This window comes from Nycticebus coucang, chromosome 9 (assembly GCF_027406575.1).
Source record: "Nycticebus coucang isolate mNycCou1 chromosome 9, mNycCou1.pri, whole genome shotgun sequence".
NCBI classification, from domain to species: domain Eukaryota; kingdom Metazoa; phylum Chordata; class Mammalia; order Primates; family Lorisidae; genus Nycticebus; species Nycticebus coucang.
The window spans coordinates 24,809,850-24,834,741 of record NC_069788.1 but is presented as its reverse complement, the minus strand read 5'-3'; the positions used below and the strand labels follow the sequence as shown (position 1 = coordinate 24,834,741).

At 36.1% G+C, this 24,892-nt stretch overlaps 1 protein-coding gene across 4 annotated transcripts in view; it reads right to left on the bottom strand.

Annotated features, from left to right (window-relative positions):
- Positions 1-24,892, bottom strand: part of HMGCLL1 (3-hydroxymethyl-3-methylglutaryl-CoA lyase like 1) — a 145,662-nt gene that overhangs the window by 41,458 nt on the left and 79,312 nt on the right. For 3 of the 4 annotated variants that reach the window (XM_053603410.1, XM_053603411.1, XM_053603412.1), the window contains 2 exons: positions 22,585-22,648; positions 17,708-17,896 (listed from right to left, as the gene is read on the bottom strand). In XM_053603410.1, coding sequence (XP_053459385.1) covers positions 17,708-17,896; positions 22,585-22,648 — 253 coding nt within the window. The remainder of the gene's footprint in view (positions 1-17,707; positions 17,897-22,584; positions 22,649-24,892) is intronic. The other variant, XM_053603413.1, reaches the window with a different exon arrangement.

Here is a 24,892-nt window from a genome sequence, read left to right as displayed (position 1 = left end):
AGGGATTCCTAATATATCTTTTTATGGACAGAAAAATCCTAATTTTAATATAGCCTACTTATCAATATTTTTCTATCTTGTTAAACCTTTTCATGTATGAATAGTATGTAATAAATCCCTGCTTTTGCAACATATTTTTCTCAAGTTCTTTACTTCCATATTTATACTTAAAATCAACCAGGAGTTGATTTTGTGTATAATGTGAAGTAAAGAGTAAGATTTTTATTTTCTATATGGATACCAACTAAACCAGCACCATTTATCAAAAAGACCCTGCCTTTTTCACTAAGTTGTAGTGATATTTTTATCACAGATCAGATGACTGCACACATTTGAGTCTCTTTCTCAGCTCTCTATTTTGTCATTTTAGTCTGGATGTCTGTCATTGGATCGTTTTTCTGCTGTCTTAGCTATTTCGGCTTGCAGTAAGATTGGTTATCTGGTAAGATCCCCAGATTTGAAAATCTTTTAGATTGCCTTGGCTGTTTTTTATCAGTTACATTCCTACATGAATTTTAGAATCCACCCATCACCTCACACACAAACAAACTCACTAGGGAGCTTCTTGATGGATCAATTTAGCAAAAACTGACATTTGTTCAATATTGAATCTTCCAAGCTGGAAACTTATTTTGTCTATTCACATACTTAAATTTTTGATAACCCCTCTCCATAATGTTTGTTTTATCTCAGGATGTCATCTCCAAGCAATATCATATACCCATTGTAAAATTTATACCTTATTATTTGATATTTAATATTGCAATTGAAATTTATTTTATTTTGTAATGAATGAATACTAGTTTAATATTGCAATCGAACATTTATTTTATTTTGTAATGAATGAATACTAGTTACATAATTAGATACACACACACTGGTGATTTTTGTATGCTGTACTTGTGATCACCAATCTTGCTAAATGTATTTATTGATTTTTATGGGTTGCCTCAGAGTTCTTTGTAATTTAGAATACACAGTTATGGCACCTGAAATAATTATAATTTTATTTCATCCTTTCCAATACGTATTCCTTAAAGCTTATTTACTTTCCTTACTGCATTCTCTGTAAACTACTACTTTGTTAAGTATGTGAAAGAATTTCCTACATCATTTGAAATGATTGCAAGATTATTCTTCTTTATTTTATTAATGTGAAAATTCCACTGATTGCTTTTGAAGGTTTAACTAGAATTTCTGGGATAAATCCAAGTTGGTTAAAATGGATTATTCTTTTTATGTCACTAGATTCAATTTGAAGAATTTTGTTTAGGATGTCGTAAAATAGATTTGACTGTGATTTTTTTCCTTCTTATAATATACTTGTAGGATTTGTGATCAGGGTTATATTGGATCAGGAAATGAATTGGGAGCGGGAAGAACGGGAACTCAGAATGAGTGCATCAGACATCACACCGGGCCCTGTACAGCAACTTACAAATTTGTTTCCCTAGTGTGTAAGCCTTGCTTAAAGTTATAGGCAAAAATACCCCAAAATGGACTAGTGAGAAAAACGGGCCCCCTAAAGGTCTCATGATGAGAGAAGAGATAAGTATGCAAATCAGTTAGGGTAACATACATTATGCAGACATTGAGATAATCCTGTCTTTTCCCTTTTAATCTATTAAGGTGATGATTTCTAATAAATGCTCTAATGTTGAACCAAGTTTGAATTCCTAGAATAAAAAAAACTTCTTTACAATATGTTATCTTTCTTTACATGTTACTAGGCTTGGCTTCCTAATATTTTATTTAAGATTTGGCATTAACGTTTATGATTGAGTATAGCCATAATTTCCCTTTCATACACTGCCCTTATCTGATTTAGGGACCAAGAGTAGATTATTTGTAAAATGAAATGGGGCAGAATCTGTATTTCAATAATCTCTGAGAATGTTTGTGTAATACTGAATTCTCTGCTTCTTTTCAATTCAGTATAACTCACCTATAAAGCAACTGGGCCTGATGTTTTCATTGTAGAAAAATATGTAGACTACTGCTATGATGAGGTTCTATTTCTTTTTTACATTTATGATAATTTGTACAAATTTTATGAATTTTATTTTTTACGTAGGTTTTTTTTATTGTTAAATCATAGCTGTGTACATTTGTGCAATCAAGGAGTACAATGTGCTGGTTTCATATACAATCTGAAATATTCTCATCAAACTGTTCATTGTAGCCTTCGTGGCATTTTCTTAGTTATTGTATGTAGACATTTGTATTCTGCATTTAGTAGGTTTCAACTGTACCCATTCTAAGATGCACCGTAGGTGTGGCCCCACCATTACCCTCCCTCCACCCTGACTTTCCCCCTCCCTTTCCCTCTTCCCATATTCTTGTGCTATATTTGGGTTACCTAGGTTTTTAAATATATTGGAAAATCCATTTCATAATAATCTCTTATTATGTTTTGATCTGTGCTGCATCCATAATGCTGTGCCCTTTTTCATTCCTCCCAACTTTTGAATGTCCCTATGACATCAAAAATACAATGCTGTGAAGCAGCTCATGAAGGAATGCAAGGTTTCACAGGAAAGTAATAAAGAAACTCCTTGTAGAAGTTTGAAAGAAATGTAGCTGAATTTCCACATACATTTTAAACTAGAAAAGACAGTTTGTTCTCTCAAAACAAATACATGTTTAAAATAAACATTTATTACCAAAACATTGACAAGAACCCAAACACTAGTTCTTAAAGATGAAAATATTTAGAGACAACCTAAAAACAATCACATAGATGTCTAAACATGTTACATATAGCTTTCTTTTTCTGTAATACAGTAAAACACACAAATCATCAGTGAAGAACATTACAGGCCAGCCTTGTCTTATGTGGAATCAAAACTTGCATTTGAAGTGAATATCTTGTTCCACTAACCATTACTGAACTAATTTTTATTCAGGATATTCTTACATAGAACTGTACCAACTGAATGAAAATTTCATGTCCATTAACTTCTTTTCATGATAAATATGATAAACACATTACAGGAGAAATCTTCCTCCAGAAATTTATTTGCTAGTATCTTTTCTTTTCTTTTTCTTTTTTTTTTTGTAGAGACAGAGTCTCACTTTATGGCCCTCGGTAGAGTGCCGTGGCCTCACACAGCTCACAGCAACCTCCAACTCCTGGGCTTAAGCGATTCTCTTGCCTCAGCCTCCCGAGTAGCTGGGAAGACAGGCGCCAGCCACAACGCCCGGCTATTTTTTGGTTGCAGTTTGGCCGGGCCCTCGGTATATGGGGCCGGCGCCTTATCGACTGAGCCACAGGCGCCGCCCCTGCTAGTATCTTTTCAACTTGAATTTTGAAAGAGGAAGACTATGTCTCCTTGTGTCCTTGTGCTTCTTAATTGGCCTCTTTTTTTGCCTATCATCTGACCATGAATTGAACTATGAATTGCTTTAAGTGTTTTTGATCTTTCACCAAGTCCAAGCTGAAAGGGGTTCCTCATCACCCAGTCATGGAGACAAGAGCCATTCGCACCAGGACTGGGCTTCCCACGTGGGTTATCTACTATGGATCAGGAAAGTCTTTTGACAGAATTTCCACTTTCTTCATGGGAGCCTTAGCTGTCCGTCAGTTTAGCATCTACTGAGAACGATTTTGCTGGCACTGTTATTATTAACCACAGCACTTAAAACCCACAGAAACTTTCCTCACCTCATGCTTGTATTTTGGTGCTGCCTATTTGTTTTCTTAATAAAACGTGCTGGGATGTAGCTGAAAATATGAGATGTAGTTTATTTGAAGTATAGAATCTTAAATAAAATTATGGGAATGTTTAATAAATTTCCTGAGCCATTTTCATGGACCATGCAGTTACTAATTCCCTGCCTCTCTACATTTTGTATTTATGTAACCACAAGTGATCTGCATGCAATCTTACCTTTTTTCTTTATATTTATCTTTATGTCCATTTTTTCCCACTTTTTCATTAGTACAGCAAGTCATGACTCTGTAGAAACTCACCTGCAGACACTTAATAATTGTTTAAATGGAGAAAAGAAATCCCTACTCAAGTGTATGGAAGTTGAAGCTTTAAGTGTAAGCAGAGAGTTAATTACAAATATGCGTGTGTATTTTGATTGATTTTACTCACTTTAGCTCACCACAGTTTAACAGGATTCATTGTAACCACCATTTCCTACTGATCTAATCCAGAATTCCTCTGCTTACTAAACATAGCAGTATTTCTAATTAGATCTTGGATTGATTAATAAGGAGCCCACATTTCTGTTTACCAATTTACCATTTCCCATCCCCACTTACCACCATTTCTTCCTTCCAAAATTTAGATCACATTCCTAAAATTCAAGTGCTTGGGGAGGTAAAGAAGCAGGATGTGAGATGCAAAGCAAATCTATACCCTTAGAATATGTTCAGTCTGTGTGAGCTAGTGAAGGCGTGCCCTGTTTCAAGGGGTTACTTGTAACTTAGTTCCAGACTAAGTTTTTGCCATGGAAGAATATAAACTCACTTTATAGACAATTTAGCATGTTATTAAAACACAACAAAACATGATTTTCACGATTTGCTTACAATTTGGGAAGGTAACAACCAGTATCCATCCATCTATCTATCTATCTGCACCAAGACGAACAGAAAAAGAGTACTGAAATTTGCCATAATTCCTCACTAATGTTGTCTTTTCAGCTGCACATTTCTTTTCTTTTTCTTTTTTTTTGTAGAGACAGAGTCTCACTGTACTGCCCTCGGGTAGAGTGCCATGAGGTCACACAGCTCACAGCAACCTCTAACTCTTGGGCTTACGCGATTCTCTTGCCTCAGCCTCCCGAGCAGCTGGGACTACAGGCGCCCGCCACAACGCCCGGCTATTTTTTTGTTGCAGTTTGGCCGGGGCTGGGTTTGAACCCGCCACCCTCGGTATATGGGGCCGGCGCCCTACCCACTAAATCAAATTCCTCAGAGAGACTCCTCTTCATCTGCCACCCTCTTACTGTTTCTACCACTATTTATACAACATATATAAAATTTCCTTTAATAAATAAATTTATTTATTTATTGTTATGAGGGAAATGATCATTCCCTCATAACATACTTACATCTTGCCATCCTTATCACATTTTAATCCACTCATCTGAAATTTAAGCCAGAAACATACTTCTAATGGTTTTGATCCTACAATGAGATGCTATGATTTTAAATAAGTAAAAACATGCCATTACGACACTGGCAAACATATTAAGATTTAGAAATCACAATCATTTTGAATTAGTATGGTTTCAGGCATACTCTTCATCATTAGGAAGTGTTTTTTTAAAAAATAAAATATGACAACACTAAGGCAGGATAAAATTTAAGAAATTGTCATTACCTCCTATTGATGTTACAGCTTAGCAATCAAAAATACTGTAGTTCCCCTTTTTTCAACAGTTGTTTAGTTGATTTAGTTATGGATATGATTTAAAAATGACTCTGTTGGATTTCATACAGTTGAAGTAGGTATTAACACTTATAACTCCAAGGTCTGTTACCTATCAAGTCTTGTGTGGTTTCGAGGGGAAGTATTCCAAAATGTCTATGTAGAGAAACAAACAACGTTTTCTTTCCTTACAGAATAGCAGCAGTATCCTTTTAATGTAGACCTTCAACTGAAGACAGTGAGTTTTGGTTACTGAAGCAAATGTTTCCTTTAGGAATGTTTACTGAACTAAAAACATTTTACTAAGAAATGTGAGCTTTATGTAGTTATCTGTAGTTCCTGGGAGATCAAAGGAAAAGAAACCTGATTCTCAAAGTATCCTCTTCAAACTTCAACTTTGTTAGCCAGGAAGTTGATGTCATAAAAACATTTTCCATATCCTGTAAGGAAAGGTTTTCCCCAAGAAATTGCTCAAGGTATTTGTACACTTAATATAAATAAAGTTAAATGGTTTATACGTGGTGCACAAATAAATACAAGAACGTTCTGAGATATTTGAAGAAATAGTCCTGCTTACTGAATAAATGGTCCTTATGATTCCCAAATAGGGAAGAAATCTAAACTCATAGGCCTTCTATAGAAAAAACATAACCAAATTTCCTTCTTATACAAACAATAATTTGAATAAATGGAAAAATATACTAATTTATTATATGAAATGACTGAATATCAGCTCGGCGCCTGTGGCTCAAGTGGCTAAGGTGCCAGCCACATACACCTGAGCTGGCGGGTTCAAATCCAGCCCGGGCCTGCCAAACAACGATAATGGCTGCAACCAAAAAAAGCCAGGCATTGTGGTGAGTGCCTGGAGTCCCAGCTATTTGGGAGGCAGAGACAGGAGAATTGTTTGAGCCCTGGAGTTTGAGATTGCTGTGAGCTGTGATACGGTACTCTACCCAAGGCGACAGCTTGAGACTCTGTCTCAAAAAATCAAAAAAAAGAAAGAAAAAAAAATGACTGAATATTGTTATTACATCAATTCACTCTAAATGTATCTATATGTAAGGGCTACTTGAGGATAGACTTTCAGATAAATTCAGTTTAAGTTGAGTTATGCAAAATAAATATGATATCTACAAATAATAAAGAAGGGTTTGATAAAAAGTCCAATAAAAGGGTCAGACCTAAATGCTATGTCAGACCTAAAATCTAAAAATCCACATTAATTATAAGTGTGATATTCCACAAAATAAAGAGCGTAGAGGAATAGAACAAAACAAGATGAGCTAGATTGAAATCCTAGTTCTAAAACCTGTCAAAGAGGAGATGTTGGCAAGTGCCCCAAACTTGCTAAGCTACAGTTATAACACTTTTTTTAAATTATAACAATTACTTTATAGGACAGTCGTGAGGATAAAATAGGACAATACAGATAAAACACAATTTAAGAATTTCTTAGTATGTCAGCTATTGTTATCACAGAAGAAATTCAGAGAAACTCAAGAGTTTAAAAACAGTGTCACAGCTGAACATTTTGTACTGGTGGGGAAAGAATGGGTTATGCAATAAATGGATAAAAGTGTGTTTATATAAAAAATAGATTCCTATTTTGTATCTTAAATAAAAATAAAGTCCAGTTGGATTAAAGATTTGCTTGCAAAAATTGAAGCCAAAGAAAAGACAGGTGGTCACATCTTCCTGCAGTGTAACTCTAAAGGCAGAAGTCAGAAAGGGATGCCAGTGTGGGCAATCCGTGGTTATCATCCTATTCCACCGATATCCAGCTTTAAACACAGCTGATCATCTCTTTTTCTTTGACATATTTCTTCCTTTAAATTCTAGTACTCGAAACTCTCTCGGTTTTCCTAGTTCTTAGTTCTCAAATTCCTCTTCTTTCTGATCTCTTAAGGATAGCATGTCTCAGGACTCCAGCCTTGGCCCTCTTCTCTTCTCTGTCTACCGTCTCATGCAGTCTCCCAGATTGAAATGTTATCTAGGTGCTGATTACTTCCAAGTTTATAATTGTAGCAAAGACTTCTTACCCACAAACAAGTCTTACATATGCAACTGCCTAGTCTACGTCTCCATCTAGATGTTTAGTAGATTGGTCAAATATAACATGCTCTAAACTGAAATTCTAATCTTGGTCCCCAAATGTCCACTGTGGCCTTCATCTTAGTTGGTGACAATTTCATACTTGGAGTCACTCAGGTGAAAACTGTGGTGTGTGTGTGATTCTTTTCTTCTCTTTCAGGCATTCTATATCTAACTCATCATGAGACCAACACAAATTTCAAAATATATTGAGAATCTTCTCACAACCCCAGTAGTTACCACTCTTATGCAAACCATTTGTTGCCTGGACTACTGGAACTGCATCCTTCCTCATTGGTCTCCTGCTTCTATTTTTGCACCCCCCTCCCCCGCACACACATCTTACAGTCTAGTCACAGTAGGGCAGCTCAAATGATTCTTTTAAAAATGCAAGAAGCCAGATCTCCTTACAGCTCTGCAGTTTTCCTCATTTCACTCCTCTCTTCCTCCTCCCCTTACTCACCCACCTCCAGCCACACGGCCACGTCTCTGTTTGTTGAACGCACTTTAATATCTCAGCTATAACTACGCAAGGCCTAGAATGCTCTTCTTCCAGATGTGAAGCTGGAGTAACATCCTCACCTTCTTTAGTTCTTTGTTTAAATCTCTCTTTCTTAAGATCATCTTCTCAACCACCCAGTTCATACTGCAACCTGCCCTCCTTCACCACCTCCCAGACTTCCCATCTTTTGTATCCTTCAGTACCTCCTCTTTCATTTTTGCATTGATTTTTATCACCAGAATAACATGCCTTAAAATGAATTTATTGTTTTCATCAGCTGTACTTCCTTGTTAGCATATATGAGCTACCTGAGGACATGATAGCTGTTTTCATTAGGTCCATGGCATGTCCTTGTAGAGTGGCTGATAGGTAGCATGACTCAGCATGTTTTCAAATATACTCATAAATAAATTCAAACCTAAGGGATATATATGCATTAAAACAAAAAAATTAAAATGATCTATGAAAAATAATTCCACTTTATAGATACATGAAATAGATAAACACCTTAGTAGTGGGTTATAATATCTTAACATATAAATCATTCTTTTAATGATTGAGAAAATACATTTTGATAAAAAGTGGCCAAAGAATAGGGACATTATATTAAAAATTTACAAATAGTTATTGAATGTATGAAAGATATTTTCAATTCTACTAGTAATAAGACAAATGCAAGCACAAATAAAAATGGCATATCAAATGCACATCAAGTTGGCCTACATTCTAAATTATAGTAATTATAACATTCTCCCTTGGTGAGGTTTTATAATTATATTCATGTTGTACATATGTACACTTAGTGAGTGTATAAGCAGAAATATTCTTTCTGAAAATTGACCTTCAAAATATATCAAAAGCTCTCTAATGTTCTAACCATTTTCCCATAAAATTCACTCCAAGTCAGATGAGTAAAAGAGTGATAAATAGAAAAGAATAATAAATAAATCAGAATTGTATTGCACTAAAATAAAATAAATGCTTCCCATCAGAAGTGAAATTGGCTAAATTAACATACACATTTAACATATATACATGCAGGGCTAGGTTATTTCAAATGTAAAAATACTGTCTGCAGAAGTTTTAATGACAAGATTGCTCTTCATAGTACACAAGGCAAAAGGAAAAACAAAATTGCACTTCATTATTCCTGTAACACATACCATATAATATGCACGTACATGTCTGTGAATGTATACACGTGTACACACACATATAAACAAGAATGGAAGTGGTCTACTTAAATAATTAATACCACTTTTCCATATGTCATAGGATTGTAAGTAATTTTTCTTTATACTTTTCCAAATTTTCTATCTACTTAAAAATCAATGTAATTTTTTAATTATTAGAAAGCAAACCAATAAATCTCACTACCATAGCTTTAATTAACAATAAAGTAATAAATGTAGAATTTAGCCTTGATAATGTACTTTGTTTTATCTGCCAGGCAGAACTTTCAGAAGTCTACTTGCCTAAGAGACTGATGAGACCCTACAAATTATTCCTACAATTTATTTTTTGAGGGGTAACTGTGCAGAATATCTGTGGCCCTGTGGAACATGAACTTATAAAATACGATTACTATCATTAACAAGTGGGTCCCTTCCTCTGTTCTCATAAAGCTGGCAGTGCCTTGGAAAGCTCAAAAGACCTAATGATATCCACCTATTTTTCCAAACTTGCAGCCTCGGAGTTGTTATTCTCTTTCCCTCTCCCTAACCCTTATTCTTTATCAACCTTGCCTTACACACACTCACAAGCAACTCTACTGACTCTTCATTGGAATACCATCTCCCCTTTATGTCCTCCATCTTGTCTTCTCTCTTGACTGTTTGAACTGTTGGGCTGCTATACAAAATACTATAAGCTTGGTAGCTTATAAATGACCAAGATTTGTTTCTTACAGTTCTAGATGCTGGGAAGTCTAAGATGAGATGGACGGCAGCTTCAATGTCGGGTAAGGACCAATCTCTGCTTCATAGATGGTACCTGGTGCCTTCTTTGTGGGTCATCACATGGAAGAAAGGGCCACATAAACTCCCTTGGGCCTGTTTGATAAGGACTTTTATCCCATTCATGAGGGCTCTGCCTCTTAATACTATCATGCTGGTGGGTAGATTATGAATTTTGGGGAAAGCACATTCAGCCCCTAGCAACCCCCATCATTTTTTTTCACCAGGAATAGGACGATTGCTATAGTCTTCTCAGTCTCTGTGTCCCTGGTCTCCATACTTTCACCTTTTCATCTCGACATCACCAAGAACCCTACCAGTCCATCCTCTACATATAATTTGGAGCAAGCTTCCTAGAACAAAGTAGTAATCAAATGATCTTCCAATTAATTACATCCATTGCCTCCAGTATAAAGAAAGAAACAAACAAAAACACAAAACAACTCACCTCATATTCGGCTCAAATAGTGTCTCCCCTGGGTTCATGGGACACTTGTATGTCCCTCTGCTCTTGCTGGAAAGTCTCCAAGGTTAGTAACCTGGGCTTACTTTGGTATGCATCCTCCCCAGCAAGATTGGACTGTTTTGATTATATTGTTTTATATATATAAAAATAATTTACATGGGTATGTGTATGTGTGTGTGTTTATGGTAAAGAATCAGCTGTAAAGCAGGATAGAATATTTTTTAATATAATGGATTAAAATGAAATAAAAAATTATACATTGGGCTAAAATGACAAAGGCTACTACAATTTTTTTATTTCTTTGGTAATTTGTTAAAAGTTCCATCGAAAAAAATACAATTATTACAAAAATAGTTATTATTCTTAATCTGAAATGCCTTTAGTGGAAGTGTGCAATCATAAATTTACCCTCATAGTTATCGTATTTACACAGAATTTTAAAAATTTAAGTTAGTGTAACTTATGTCTGTAATTTGGGGGATGATAACTTGACTTCTTGCCTAAGAAATTCAACATGATGTCCATATTTTGTTAGATCAGAGAATTATTGAAGAAAGATATGGTGTTTCATCATCCTTTCTCGTCCAGTGTACCTAACAGCAGAAAGACTGCCACATAGAAGATAGCCAATAATTATTTTTTAGGTTAAATGGATATTTAAAAATAATTCACAAAATAATTCTAAATTATCATAATTAACAGAAATAAGTTCTATTGTATATTCGGCTGCACATTGAAGAAAGATTTATAAACAAATGTACAAAGAAAAAAAGAAAAACAATTAAACAATTTTGTCTCTACCACATGGGGATTTAGAAGTGTTTGAATTGCCATTATTAAATCCTCTATCCTCTGTTGTTTTTCAGCCCTGAATCTAACCTTTACTAATACTATTAAATGAGTCTAGTATTCTTAACTAGGAAGTAATTTTATAAAAATGAGCTAATGGGATCTAATAATGTATAAGACATTACTTCTATATAGTTTAAGTCTAGAACTAGAAATATTTTGATGACATATGAGAAAGTTGTTCAAACAATAAAGCTAAGAGATTGTTACGTTGGGCTATTACAGTTATCATTGGTTCCAGTTGTGGGTGTAGGAGGGAGTGTTTGGGGTTGGGTAATAACCATTAACTGATTGCATTAAATCAAGTCGGAAAAAATCATCACAAAAGTAACAGCTTAAGTTTAACACCAAACTAGCTAATTTCAAACGGGTATTCCAGTGAAAAAGGTCTGTGTTACATCACATTCAGGGAAGCAGCATAAAATTTCCTTATATATATGAACTTTCAAGAGAGAAAATATTGAAAGAAAAGAAAAAAATTAGAAAATGAAAAGCTTTTAAAATGTGTTTTATACAAATAACATGGCACTACAACAAACTATCCAAATTAAATCCACACAGGGTCAGAGAGATGTGACAAGTAGTTTGTTAAAAACAAGATATTGAAAATAAGATTAAAATAATAAGATGACATTTACAGAATGGGTAAAAGAGGTGCTCATAAAGGTAATGAGTTTTGAAATTTCCATCTCTTATGCCAAGGGAAGAATACTATCATCTCCTGGCCCTAATCCCTAACATAATAAAAAAGAAAAGGTTAAGTACTAAAGAGAACAAAGACTGAACTAAAAAAATAATAGTTTCAATAGATGCTGTTTTGTTTTTTTCCTGAAAGTGTTAAAGGCAACAAAAATTCATTTTAAAATAAGACTAGTTGTTTTCTAAAAAGCTAAAAAGTTAACCAGAAAGAGCCTGCCCTCCTGGTTCTAAACTTGTGTTATTATGTTCAAAGAAAATGGGATAACAGCTGAAACCCGGAGCTGATGTTTCACTTGGTACAATCAGTGATCAAAACAGAGAGATATCCAGGAATGTAATTTTTGGAATTAATATGATCGCATTAAATAATCAAAATAGCAAGGATAAGCAACGAAAATATTTTGATTAACTGTGCCTGCTTTGAATTGAAGAACATTTTTTGAAAGAGATGTGAACATGTATTTGAACTTGTTTCTGGTGTAACAGACTTCTTTTTCATATGCAGAGATGGGAATGCATCTATTCATATTCTATGGATAAGGCAAAATTGTCTTAGTGCAATCTTCCTTGCAAGTCTCAAGTACAAAACAGTCATACCCATTGGGAGGACACTGGAGAATTTCTGAAAATGAAGCAAACACCAGCACACTTGCCCCTGAAGGGAGTGTACAGTCACCATCTCCTAATGTCTCTGTGTTACATGCTTTGACTCTGCTTCTCCGTTTTGTCTGCTTTCTGGGGCTCCACCTCTAATCTACTCAGTCTCTGGAGCCCAAGAAAGATGTTCTAGCTATCTAATATGTGTTGAAGATTTCCCTTGACCCAAAAAACTATCCCCCCAATATCATATCACAGAACCTGCTATACTCCATGCCCACCCCTTTATTCTAAAGTGTCAACCAACTATAAATTAAAAGTAGGTGGGGAAACCATGGTTAATTAAACCATGATTAAAAAGAAACAACAAAATCTTCTGCAGATGAACCCCTTGTTCTTATTTTTTCTTTTCTTTTCTTTTTTTTTTTTTCTGACAAATAGAATAAACCTGATAATCAACTGTTATACTGTTGGCCCATTTGATCAGCGTAGATGAAATGTTGTGAGAGATGGGAGAGTCAGAGAAGTTCTAATCCCCCCCCCCTTGATGAACTTCAAGTTTATGATCTAAGCATATCTGGTATGTAAAGATTAACTACTTCCCTTTTAGCTCATTATAGTAATATTTATATGCATCATTTTTGAACATTGATTCATTGAATTTCAGTTTAAAATGCCATCTACTTCAGAAGCAGCTTTTTCTAGTACTGCATTAAATACCTGTGGATGTCTAGAAGTAGATGAAGATTATATTATCCCTGAATACAAAAACTAATTGGTCACTTGATGCCCAAAGGAGAGAGTTTATTTCAGTAAAAAGATGCTGCATCTAAACTAAAGCTAACAAACATTTGAATGTTTACCCATTCTGTACCACTGATATAAGCAATCTGACTACTGGGGGAAAACAAACATAGAAAGCTGTGTTTTTCATCATCTTCTCATGTACTTTGGTGGCTCCAGAGCCTTGGTTATGCACGATAAATCCAATAAATCGGCCAAGTGCAAGCAAGTGCATTGTTATCAAAGCATCATTGTAGAAATTCTGCACCTCATCTTAATTATGCAACGTTCAGGGAAGTAGACAGAATTGCATTTATTCTTCCAAAGATGAAACCGAGAATCAGAGAGGCTTATCTGGCTAGCAAGAGAAATTTGAAAATTTTTTTTCTCAAGAAACTCAAAAACAAATTTCATGAAGAAAGATTTATGGGATGGTGGCATATAACTGTGCCAGCATAAAAAGAGTCAACATGAAAAGGGACCTTTGATGCAAAAATTTGGTAAAGGATTGGTCTTTTTTGAAGAATAATAAATGCATGGCAAACATTACAAAGGAAGGCGGATTAGCTAGAAGTTTATTAAGTTAAAGAGAAAAAAAAAGGCAATCAGTATTTCTTAACAAGAAATCTAACTATTGCCTGTTTGCTTTGTCTGTATACTACCAATTAACTTGTAACTACTATTTGTGGTACTGCACTTCATTTACTTTACTTTGTTTTTACCCAATTATGAAGACCCAATTCAGGGGAGAAAAATGTGGACTGAGCAGTTCTTTGCAATTAAATAAACAATTTCTTAAACATGTGTTTTACTTGGGTAGTTGGCAGAAAGGTGAAGCTAAACTTTCACATAAAAAAATTAAGACAGGTCTATTGGGTCATGTACATTTCTTCATTGTACATTTGTCACCTCATTTCCTTGCTCTTTGGGTTTTGAGTGGTTATAAATATCCACTCAAATCTATTCTCTCGAAATAATTTCTCATTATTTCTCTATATAATTATCTGATAATTATGAATTCTTGACTTCCATACAACCATCTCCAGTCCCATAAGTCATATGTTTAAGTCATAAAAAAAAAGCTCAATAAAACCTGGGAACCCACGAAGGATCCCTCTCCTACATGATTAGTGTGCGCTTTCCAGACGGAGGGGACTTTCCATTCATAACCCTCATTTGTTTCCTATCATTGTGGCCAAGTTTCCACTTATTACATGTCTCCTTGCCTTAATATTAACTTCCAGTTTGGAGCACAGTGAACTGTTTCTCCACCCCTAAATTAAAGCAAATGATATCCACTTCACATTCACCACCAATGTTACTAGAAGCCACTTCAAAGATTCCATTAAAAAAAAAGAAGAAGAAGAAGAAGAAGTATGCCCTCTGGTTCCCGAATCCAAGGTCAGCCCTGTTCTCAATGAAGTTCGATTTTCCTGATTCTCCTGTTTAAACATTGTCAGTTTTTTCCAGACACTTTTTTCCTCCTCTAAAGTTAAACCTGATTGTTGTGTTGTTGCTGTTGCTATTATTGGGGAGATGAGCAGAGGTGAGAAAGGGTTCTGCTTGGGACATGTGTGTTTGCAATGACATTCCAGCACCCCACACGGCTGTCTTTAATAAAGCTCCGAGACATTTAAAGATTTGTCTCAGTTACCCACAGTTTGCAGAAAGCAGCGGTGTGTTTTTCTTTTCTTATGTTGTCCATGTCTTATCAAACTGTATGAAAGTGCATGGCAGAAAAGGCAAAAAGGCTCTACAACTCTTCAGCTCTTCATTTCTACCGCACATCTCTGCCTTTTGAGCATTTCCTCGATTGCTCCTTTACAGCAGCCTCTCCGGCCTCACATCATGTTGCTTACTATACAAGCCACTGCTGCCCTCTTCTCCACGCATTTACGCTGTGACTATAAATTAAGCTCCGGGGCCATGTAACCCAAAGCTGGAAGCACACGATTGCTTTCCTAGGCCCCTTGCCTCCCTCTCCCCTCCTCTTGCCTCCCACACATACCAAGGACTTATGCTTATGGAAGAAAAAAAAAGAAAGAAAGAAAGAAAAGAAAACACAGTTATATATGCTTAGGCAGACTTTCTTGCTAACTACCACAGGAGCCACTGAAGGGTAGACTCTCAGGCCCTCCCCTGACACACACACACACACACACACACACACACACACATACTCTAAACAGCTTGGCTGAAGTTGAAGACATATTCCTTAAGAAAAGACATATTCTTCGTGGCACCTGAGGGTGCTGCTGATCCATAACCATAAGGCATCTGCTCAGGTCTTCCGCAGGCAATTTGAATGTGAACCCTAAACCCACATGAGGGCCCCTGAAAGGTGGGAAGTATAAAGGCAGCTTTGTATTTCTCAACAGGCAGGGTCGTGAGAAATGAGGGTGCTTGGCTGCTCCCTTTGCGGGGTGGCTTTGTTGCTGGTTCACCCTGTCACTGAGGGTGATTTTGGGGGAGTCCTAGCCTTATACAGGTTCTCACCTATATTCCCCATCTTGATTGGACCCAAGGTTATTTCCTGTCCCCTCTATGTCTGTTATAGGACGGGCAAATCCCCCATGATTTCTGTTCTCATCGCTCAGTATCCTCATCGTCTGTTCGTAGGACATACTGCTCTCCTCCCCAGAGACCTTTTGCCCAAATGGCGTTTCATCAACCTGAAACATTCTTTAAACACACATGCATACACACATACACACAACATATGCTCTCTTTTAAGGGGAAGTTCCTTCTCATTCCTCAGATCTTATTTTAACAATACATCCTCAGGTAAACCCTCCTCAGCCATTGAAATCACAGTAGGTCATCAGCACTGTTTTGTAGTGGGGTTTATCAAGAGGCAGACAGAGTGCAGAAGTAGATGTCTGGGCTTCCAGACCTTGCTCTATAGCCCCTTATCCCACAGAGCTTAAACAACTATTATATAATAAATATGCTATAAAAAATGTAGACAATATATCCATACAAATAAACAAGGGAAATTGAGAGAGAGAGAGAGAGAGAGAGACCACCCTTGAGGAACACTGAATAAGTCACGGTTGCAGCTAACCCCAGAGTTCTGAAGTGTTACCTAGTTTTCTATTGTTTCTGAAACTAGAATACCTAAGGAAGGAAAATTGTAAAAATTCCCACACTCAAAAGACCATCTGATAATATTTTCAGTTTTCTCTGACGGAGCAGAGTGCTCCTTGCTTGCTTCCAGAGGCTAAAGAAGGATTTGGACACACATGTTAACAAAGCCAAAATAAGCCCTGTGGAGCTTGATCATCACATTTTTTTTAAAACTTCTATCAAGCAACTATACACGTTCGGACTGTGACATTAGGCTTTACATATTGATTTTCAGTTTCACCACAAGGCTTTCAGATAGTCTCATCTTTAGTTGTCTAAATGTTAGGTTCTAAAATATCAGTCTGTGTTTAGCTGCATTTAAGAAACTGACATTAATTTAAAAATGATATTCTTAAAATATTGCTATCTATTCTTTTAAATATTTTTAAAATAACAATTTAATAAGTAATTCTTAATCCTCCAACTTTCAAGATCTCTTCATTTTATCATACAGATTATACTTGATTAGGAAATGGAAGTTATGGGCAGCGCCTGTGGCTCAGTGAGTAGGGCGCCGGCCCCATATACCAAGGATGGCGGGTTCAGACCCGGCCCCAGCCAAACTGCAACCAAAAAATAGCCGGGCGTTGTGGCAGGCACCTGTAGTCCCAGCTACTCGGGAGGCTGAGGCAGGAGAATTGCCTAAGCCCAGGAGCTGGAGGTTGCTGTGAGCTGTGTGATGCCACGGCACTCTACTGAGGGCAATAAAGTGAGACTCTGTCTCTACAAAAAAAAAGAAAGAAAGAAATGGAAGTTATGTCAAAAGTATGCTTTCCAACATAAGGAAAACATTTAAAAAATATTAATTTCTAATAATAGTCTATATAGTCTATATTTTAGCATCATATCTTCCTGCTACTGAACACCCAAAAGAGCATTCATTCTATCACTGCAACTATGCACTCGGCTATCTTTGTGTTTTGTGCTCCCCAACAGCATCATATTTAAGTCTATTAAATTTTAGGGCTGAGAGCCTACAGGAGTTGAATTAAGCAAACATAGCACTACTAAAATCAGTACTTTAAAAAGAAGAGATTACAGATTTTATCAAATCATATTAACAGTAATGAGATATCTCTATTGTCCTAAAAGACATGTGGAATTTACAGATACTTCCTGAGTGCCTGTCACATAGCAAACACTGTCTAAACATCATGTTCAAAGCATTTTATAAATGTAGTTCTCAAACCACTTACATGGCCAGTAAGGATGCACATTCTAACACATAAAACACAGGAATGCAAAATACCTGAAGAGCCGTAAGGATATTTGCTAAGGCTTGTCCATATGTGTCATGACAGTGAACAGCAAGAGCCCCCGGTGGGAGTTCTTTCATGACACTCTCCAACATTCTTTTCATGCTCCCTGGAGTTCCCACTCCAATGGTGTCTCCCAGAGAGATCTCATAACAGCCCATGCTGTACAATCTCTTAGACACCTGTTGAGAAAGGTGAAGTGCTGGTAAAACAATGGAAATGAACAGACTCCAACCCCCTTGTTCTTCAGCCAACATCATCTAGATGAAAAAAAAAATCATGACTAAGGTCAGTTATATCAATAAAAAATCATATACTTCCATTTTATTTTCTGCTCCTTCCCTTGTTCACTATATTCTAAGTATTATACAAGACTTTGAATCACGCAATTACCTTTTTCTAATATTCAAGTTTGTCTTAGAGCCATATCTGTCTATCTATCTGTTCCAATTATAAGGTACAATTTCAATTTTGAGACGCTCACCTTAATCAAACAGATGTTACAGATTTACTTTGGAAGGAATATATCTCAAGCCATTTAAGTCAAGAGATATCAATACTGTTGACCTTGAACCACACAGGTTTGAAATACAATGGCCCACTTATACAAGAATTTTTTAAATAAACATTATGAAAACTTTTTTGAAGATGTGCAACAATCTGAAAAATCTTGCAGCAAAAAATATGTAGCCTAGAATTAGGCAAAATTAAGAAAAAGTTATGTCATGAACTCATAAAATGTATGTAGATACTAGGCTATGTTATCATTTGCTACCATAAAATATAAACAAGCCTGTTATAAAAAGTTAAAATGTGTCAAAATATGGACAAACACAGACTGTGCATGGCACCATTTTCAGTCAAGAGAAATGTAAACAAAGATAAATATGTAGCATTCGATCCTAACTGCATAAAATTAACTGTAATACATACTGCACTACCATAATAAATTCATACCCACATCTGTTATATTGTAGTGAGCTTAAGTTTTGAGACAATGCACTTCAAATGCCATGTGATGCTAAATTGCATATCACAGTAAAAAGTGATCTCTTGAGGTTCTCATATATTTTTCATTGTGTTTAATGCAATGCCATAAACATTGAATGACACCATGAGACCTATACTAAGTGCCACTAGTGATGTTGGAATTGGTCCCAAGAAGTAGAGAAAAGGCATGACATTGTAAGAAAAGTTGCATTGCTTGATATATATCATACATCAGCAGTCCCCAGCCCTTTTGGCACTGGGGCTGGATTCATGGAGATAATTTTTCCATGCACAGGGAAGAGGTGGAAGAGAGGGATTAGATTCTCATAAGGAACGTTCAACCTGGATCCCTCACTTGGACAGTTTACTGTGGGGTCCACACTCCTTGGAGAATCTAATGCCTCAGCTAATGTGATGGGAAACAGAGCCCAGACAGTGATGTGAGCAATGGGGGTGGCTGTAAACACAGATGACGCTTTGCCAGCTCTCTGCTGTCTGGCCCAGTTCCTAACAGGCCATAGACCCGTATTGGTCTGCAGCCCAGGGCTTGGGGACTGTAGCCATAGACTGAAGTCTGCAGCTGTGGCTGCCTGCTATTTCAAGATCAATGAATACAGAATAAGGAACATTGTTTAAAAAAAACTCATTTTTTATCAAAAGATCACAAAGCAACTGATACAGTGGAGAGACAGGCATACTTATACACTGTCGATGGGACTGCAAACTAGTACAACCTCTCTGCAAAGTAGTATGGAGGTACCTCCAAGAACTACAAGTTATCCTACCATGCGATCCAGCAATCCTACTATTGGGTATTTACCCAAAGAATAAAAATCTATTTTATCAAAATGACACTTGCATTTGAATGTCTACTGCAGTAAAATTAACAAAGATGTGAAATTAACCCAAGTGCCCATTAACACATGAGTGGATTAATAAAACATGGTATATGTACGCCATGAAGTACTACTCAGCTATAAAAAAAATGGCTTTTCATACCTTGTTATACTTTTTATAACAACCTTGTTGGAACCAGAGACCATTCTCCTAAGTGAAGTACCATAAGAATGGAAAAACAAACACAACATGTACTTACTATTAAACTGGAGCTCATCAATCAACATTCATGTACGCCTATGGAAGTAGAACTCAACGGAAATCAGGCAGGTGGGAGGGGAGAGGAAGGAATAGGTAAAATCATACCTGATGGGAACAGTGCACACTGTCTGGGTGAGGGGCACATTTATAACTTTGACTCAAACTGTACAAAAGCAATTCATGTAGCTAAAACATTTGTAAACCCATAATATTCTGAAATTTAAAGGGGGGAAGAGGAAAAGGAAAGGAAGCTATCACTGCAGGTATGAAAATCTTGTACTTTTTGAAAAATGTAAAATACATATTAATGGACTGTTTATGTTTTTATAAGACTTCCAGTTAACAGCAGTCTATTGGTAAGATTTTGGGGAATCAAAATTTATACTCAGATTTTTAACTATGTGGAAGTTCGGGGTCCCTAAACCCCCTTTGTTCAATTACATCAATTTCAGCTCTGTCACTACTTAGCTTTGCAATTGATAGAATCAAAATATTTCAAGCTTAATTTTTCTGATAAACAGAGGCACTTGTGAGAGATAAACTACAAGGCCTATTCAAGCTGAATAACTAAAGTTACTTTGGAAGACCAATGTGAATTTGCTTATCAGCAGCAGGTATTTTGACAAAGACATGGGTTCTGGAATCAGAGAGTCTTGGATTTAAATCTCAACTTCCTCTAATGCTACTCATGTCCTACACTGGCCAGAGATGAATACATTGAAACCTCAGTCTCTAATCTGTAAAGCACAGATCACAAAACACCCTCATTGAGCATAGTTTCTTTGTTTAAAAGAATTATAATAATAAAAATAATGTTAACAATGACATGTTTGGTTGTGAACATGAGAATGAACAGAAGTCATTTTAGACACAATCTGGCACAGAGTATTCACTCATTCAGTATATATTTCTCTGGTTCCTATTTTATACAAGGCACTGTGCTAGGTGCTGAGATATAATGGGGAAATAAATGCTGCCATGCTCATGCTCTCATGGATTCCAAAGTCAAGGGAACACAGATCTTAGCCAGTCTCACGGGGGAATGCATAAGTACAAGCTAAAATAAGAATCTGAAACAAAGAGGAATCTAACGGCATGTAGCAAAATAAACTGACCTACAACTTCCAGGCAGAAAGAAAGAAAACGAGCACTAATTTGTTGAAAAGGGTGAGGAAGAAGGATCTGAGAAAAATGCTTCAGGAAAAGTGACAGGTGCGAATAGTCCGTTCCAGGCAGCTGACATGTAAAATGCCAAAAGCCTTCCAGGAGGAGAAAAAGTCAAATGCAAAGGACGATGTGAGGAGAAAGCAGAAATTGAGGTGGGACGTGAATAGTTTCAAATCGTACTTTCAGAGAGAAGAGAGTGAGTTGACCACAAAATGTATCAGAATAGCACAAATGGTCCTTTTGCTTTAAGGTTGCTGGTCATGAAATCACCATAATGCTTGCACGCTGCCTGTTCCAAGACTCCTCAGCAGGACGTCAGGCATCAGGGCAGTGATGGAGAAGCCCAGCATGTGTGGGCTTCATCTGTGGTCGCAGAGCAAAAGGAAGAGAACCAAGAAATCTGGTGTCACGCAAGGTGGGTCCAAGTCTTGGGGGGTCTTGTGGGGCCTGAATTTACACTCTTTAGGAGGTATTTTTTAAGAAAAAAATACAATTAAGAATGCAAGTGAAGGACTAAAACATCTAAGCTTCATTTTCCATAGTGTTTCTGCCTCCGTCCAATGGTCTTGTTTAAATAATAAATGACAGGATATCTCTCATTTAAAAAATCTGCAGTGAGAAATTCAAATGAATGAATTAAAGAGAAAAGAGAGAAAAGGCTGCAGCTGACCTGTGAGCTTATCCTGCCCCAGTGTGGGTTTTCTAATAACGCCGTCTTCACCGCTGCAGTACCATGTTACTAGTTTTGTCAAAATTAACAACCTTAAAAACACAGCAATATACTATATATACAATGAATATACTTCATATACAATTAATACAACTTATGTACAAATGAATTTCTGAGACAGTCTAATTATAATCTCAAAGAGAGAGTATTTTGTACTTTTGGTACAAATTATTGTAATAATCAAGGACTAGACGTAGAAAATAAACATCAATAATAAAGTCCTGGTTGACTACAATCTTTTGCTGTAAAATAGCTCTGGAATAACAGCAACTTAATCACAGCAGTCATACCTCCAAGATCACAAAACAACAAAAATAACGAAGCAGTGTGTACCCTGAGTGCCAAAGTATTCAGGAGAAAAAGAAGGGCCACTACCTAAGCAACCGAGATGAAGTTTAAGTGTGTGCACGTAAACACTCTTTTGGAGGTATTCTTTAAGAAAAGAGTATATAATTATGAAGGTGAATTAACAATAGAATCATATATAATTATGAAGGTGAATTAACGGTAGAATCTGCCAGGCAAGTGAAGACTACAAAATCTAAGTTTCTATGCCCCGCCATTCTTCTAGAAAGCAGAAAAGTCACTCATTGTGTTATAGCCACATAAAAACAAAAGTTTCTATCCCTCTGTCTCTGATCACCCACATGGTAAAACTCAACTGTCTTCTAACTGTGAAAGTGACAGTCAACATGTTAGTCTTTAGTGTTAAAATGAAACTATTAAGTGACCAAACATGTCTTCAGGGATTATATCTGGTTCTATGGCTCTCTGTAGTCTTTATTATACAGATGCAATAAAAGTAAAAAAAATAGCATACTTTTAAAAATATTTGTAATATACATCATTTTACCATAAACCAACAAGGCCAGAGATGTAGCTTACTTCTGTCACTTTTTGTGGAGTAATGCTTCCTTCATATGGACAGCCCAGGGCGCAAGACACATACCTAAATTAAAAATACAGAGTTTTATAAATATGTGTGTGGTGGATAGGCCATTTCCTAATTTCTATTTTGTAAAAATAAAGAATTCGCCAAAAAATGCATCAAGAACATTGACTTGCACAATTCCTTCATTATTATTTTATACTTATACCAAATGAAAACAATTTGGGAAAATTTTCAATTAACGCACACTTTTATCTTTCTAATAATTGCAAGTGAATATATGTTATTTCATGGCAGATGGGAATACAATGATAAGTGATTATCTTGTGAAGTTTTTCATACTATAGCAACATAGTAACATTAACGACAGAATATACCCAGTGAAATATATTGTTTTATTTAAATAATTGCATACAGTCAACAGTTAAACATCCAGGTCTTTGAAAGAGAGAGAGAAACAGAGAGAAAGAAGAGAGAGAGAATGTAGAAAACTTACTACATTTCTCTCTTTCGTCCCATCTGGATGTTTTGGCCTAATTTAGATAAAGTTATTAATCACACAAAACTCTTAGAACTGGGCATAACCTCAGAGTGTACCTTATTTATTTCTCATGGGTTTATCTAAATCATTCAGAACAGAAGAATGTCTAGCGTATTTTAAAAGTCTCCGAATAAAGACATTCTACAAGCTTCTTCAGCAACTCACTCTAATATAAAAAATCAAGTTTTTCCTGCAAAGACAATGATCCTTCCCATCTTAAATGATTAAGCTTTAGGAAAAGCCTGTTTTAGCAATTTTCAGCTCAACACCAATCCCATTTTATTAAACTTTCCTCAGAGAGTTTTATAATGCTTATATTAAAATAATGCATCATATGTCTGCTGGTTAGGAATGAAGCAAGCCACATGAGGGAGAGAGGAATGGTGGGGAAGGAGACTGGAGATCCAGTATGTTGGGCCAAAATGTGAAAGGCTTTAGATAGCAAAGCCTTTGAATGCCATGCCAAGGAGTCTGGACTTTGACATCACTCAAAATTATTTTGAAGCACTCAAAATTATTAGGTAGGGCAGTAACAAGATCAGATTTGTTTCCCAGAAATATAATTCCATGGGAACACTGAAAATAGTTGCCAGAAAAAAAAAAAATGCAGGCAAAAATAAATAAATAAATAAAATAAAATAAAAAGAAGGAAAGAAAAAAAAAGGAACATAAAAGAAAATAATATTTCTTTGATTCTAAGATGCTATTGCCAGGAAGATACACTATGAATTTCATAACATCCTTTGAAGTAGAAAATTAAATACATATTCAGTGATTCAGTATATATATATATCCATTGATTTTAAGATGGAACCAAATTAGGTTACAGAAATTATAAATGCGTTAAAATGTAAATAAAAGTCACGTTTGGTGTCAAAATAAAAAAGTCATTCCATAATCCATTCAAGTAGTTATGAGGACAGGGAAGGTAAAAATCAGACAAATTCAAGTAAAATTTGAAAGTTATGCTTGATAGGAAACCCATCTTCCTATTCTCCTACTTACTGTAACCTAAGATTATTGTTTAGATAATCTGCCTAAATTTAATCAAGATGTGTGAAAAGAAAATGTTCTTTTGTGGCTAAGAATGGCTAAAGAGAAAAAATTCTTACTATACATGCAGCGATTACAGCAACACGCTAAAAATATGAGCACACTGTTTCCAAACACAGCACATCCAGATGTGAGTAAACAGAAAATCCAAGGCATCCATTTCTACACTCTAGCTCTTGATGTGACAGACAAAACAACATAAAGCAACAAATACAAAACAAAACAAGCTAACCTCTCCCTCATCCTCAAATTACCACTTGTCTACAGCTACCCACTTATTGTCAGAACCTTAACTCTTACACAGGCATCTTTATTTACTCAAAGTTTTCCTCAACTCTTTCCTCAACTCTTTCCTCAACTCTTCCAAAGTTTTCCTCAAACTCTTCCAGGTTTATGGTTTCCCAGTCTTCCGACCGGGTTGCACTTCTCTGGCCTAGTCACACTTGGGGCCACTTTCTCCAAGGCGAAGGTCATGGTTCTCACTGCATTTCCTTAACTGTACTTTAACACTCCAAGTGGGGGTTGGCCCACTAAGGCCCATAGGCCCACTAAGGCCCATAGGCCCACTCCTGCCCATCACTATTTTGTGAATAACATTTTGTTGGAACACAGCCATGTCCATCTCTCTACATACTATTTATTGCTGCTTTTATATTATAACAGCAGAGTTGAGTAGCTGCAAGAGACCATCTGACCCTAACACCTAAAAT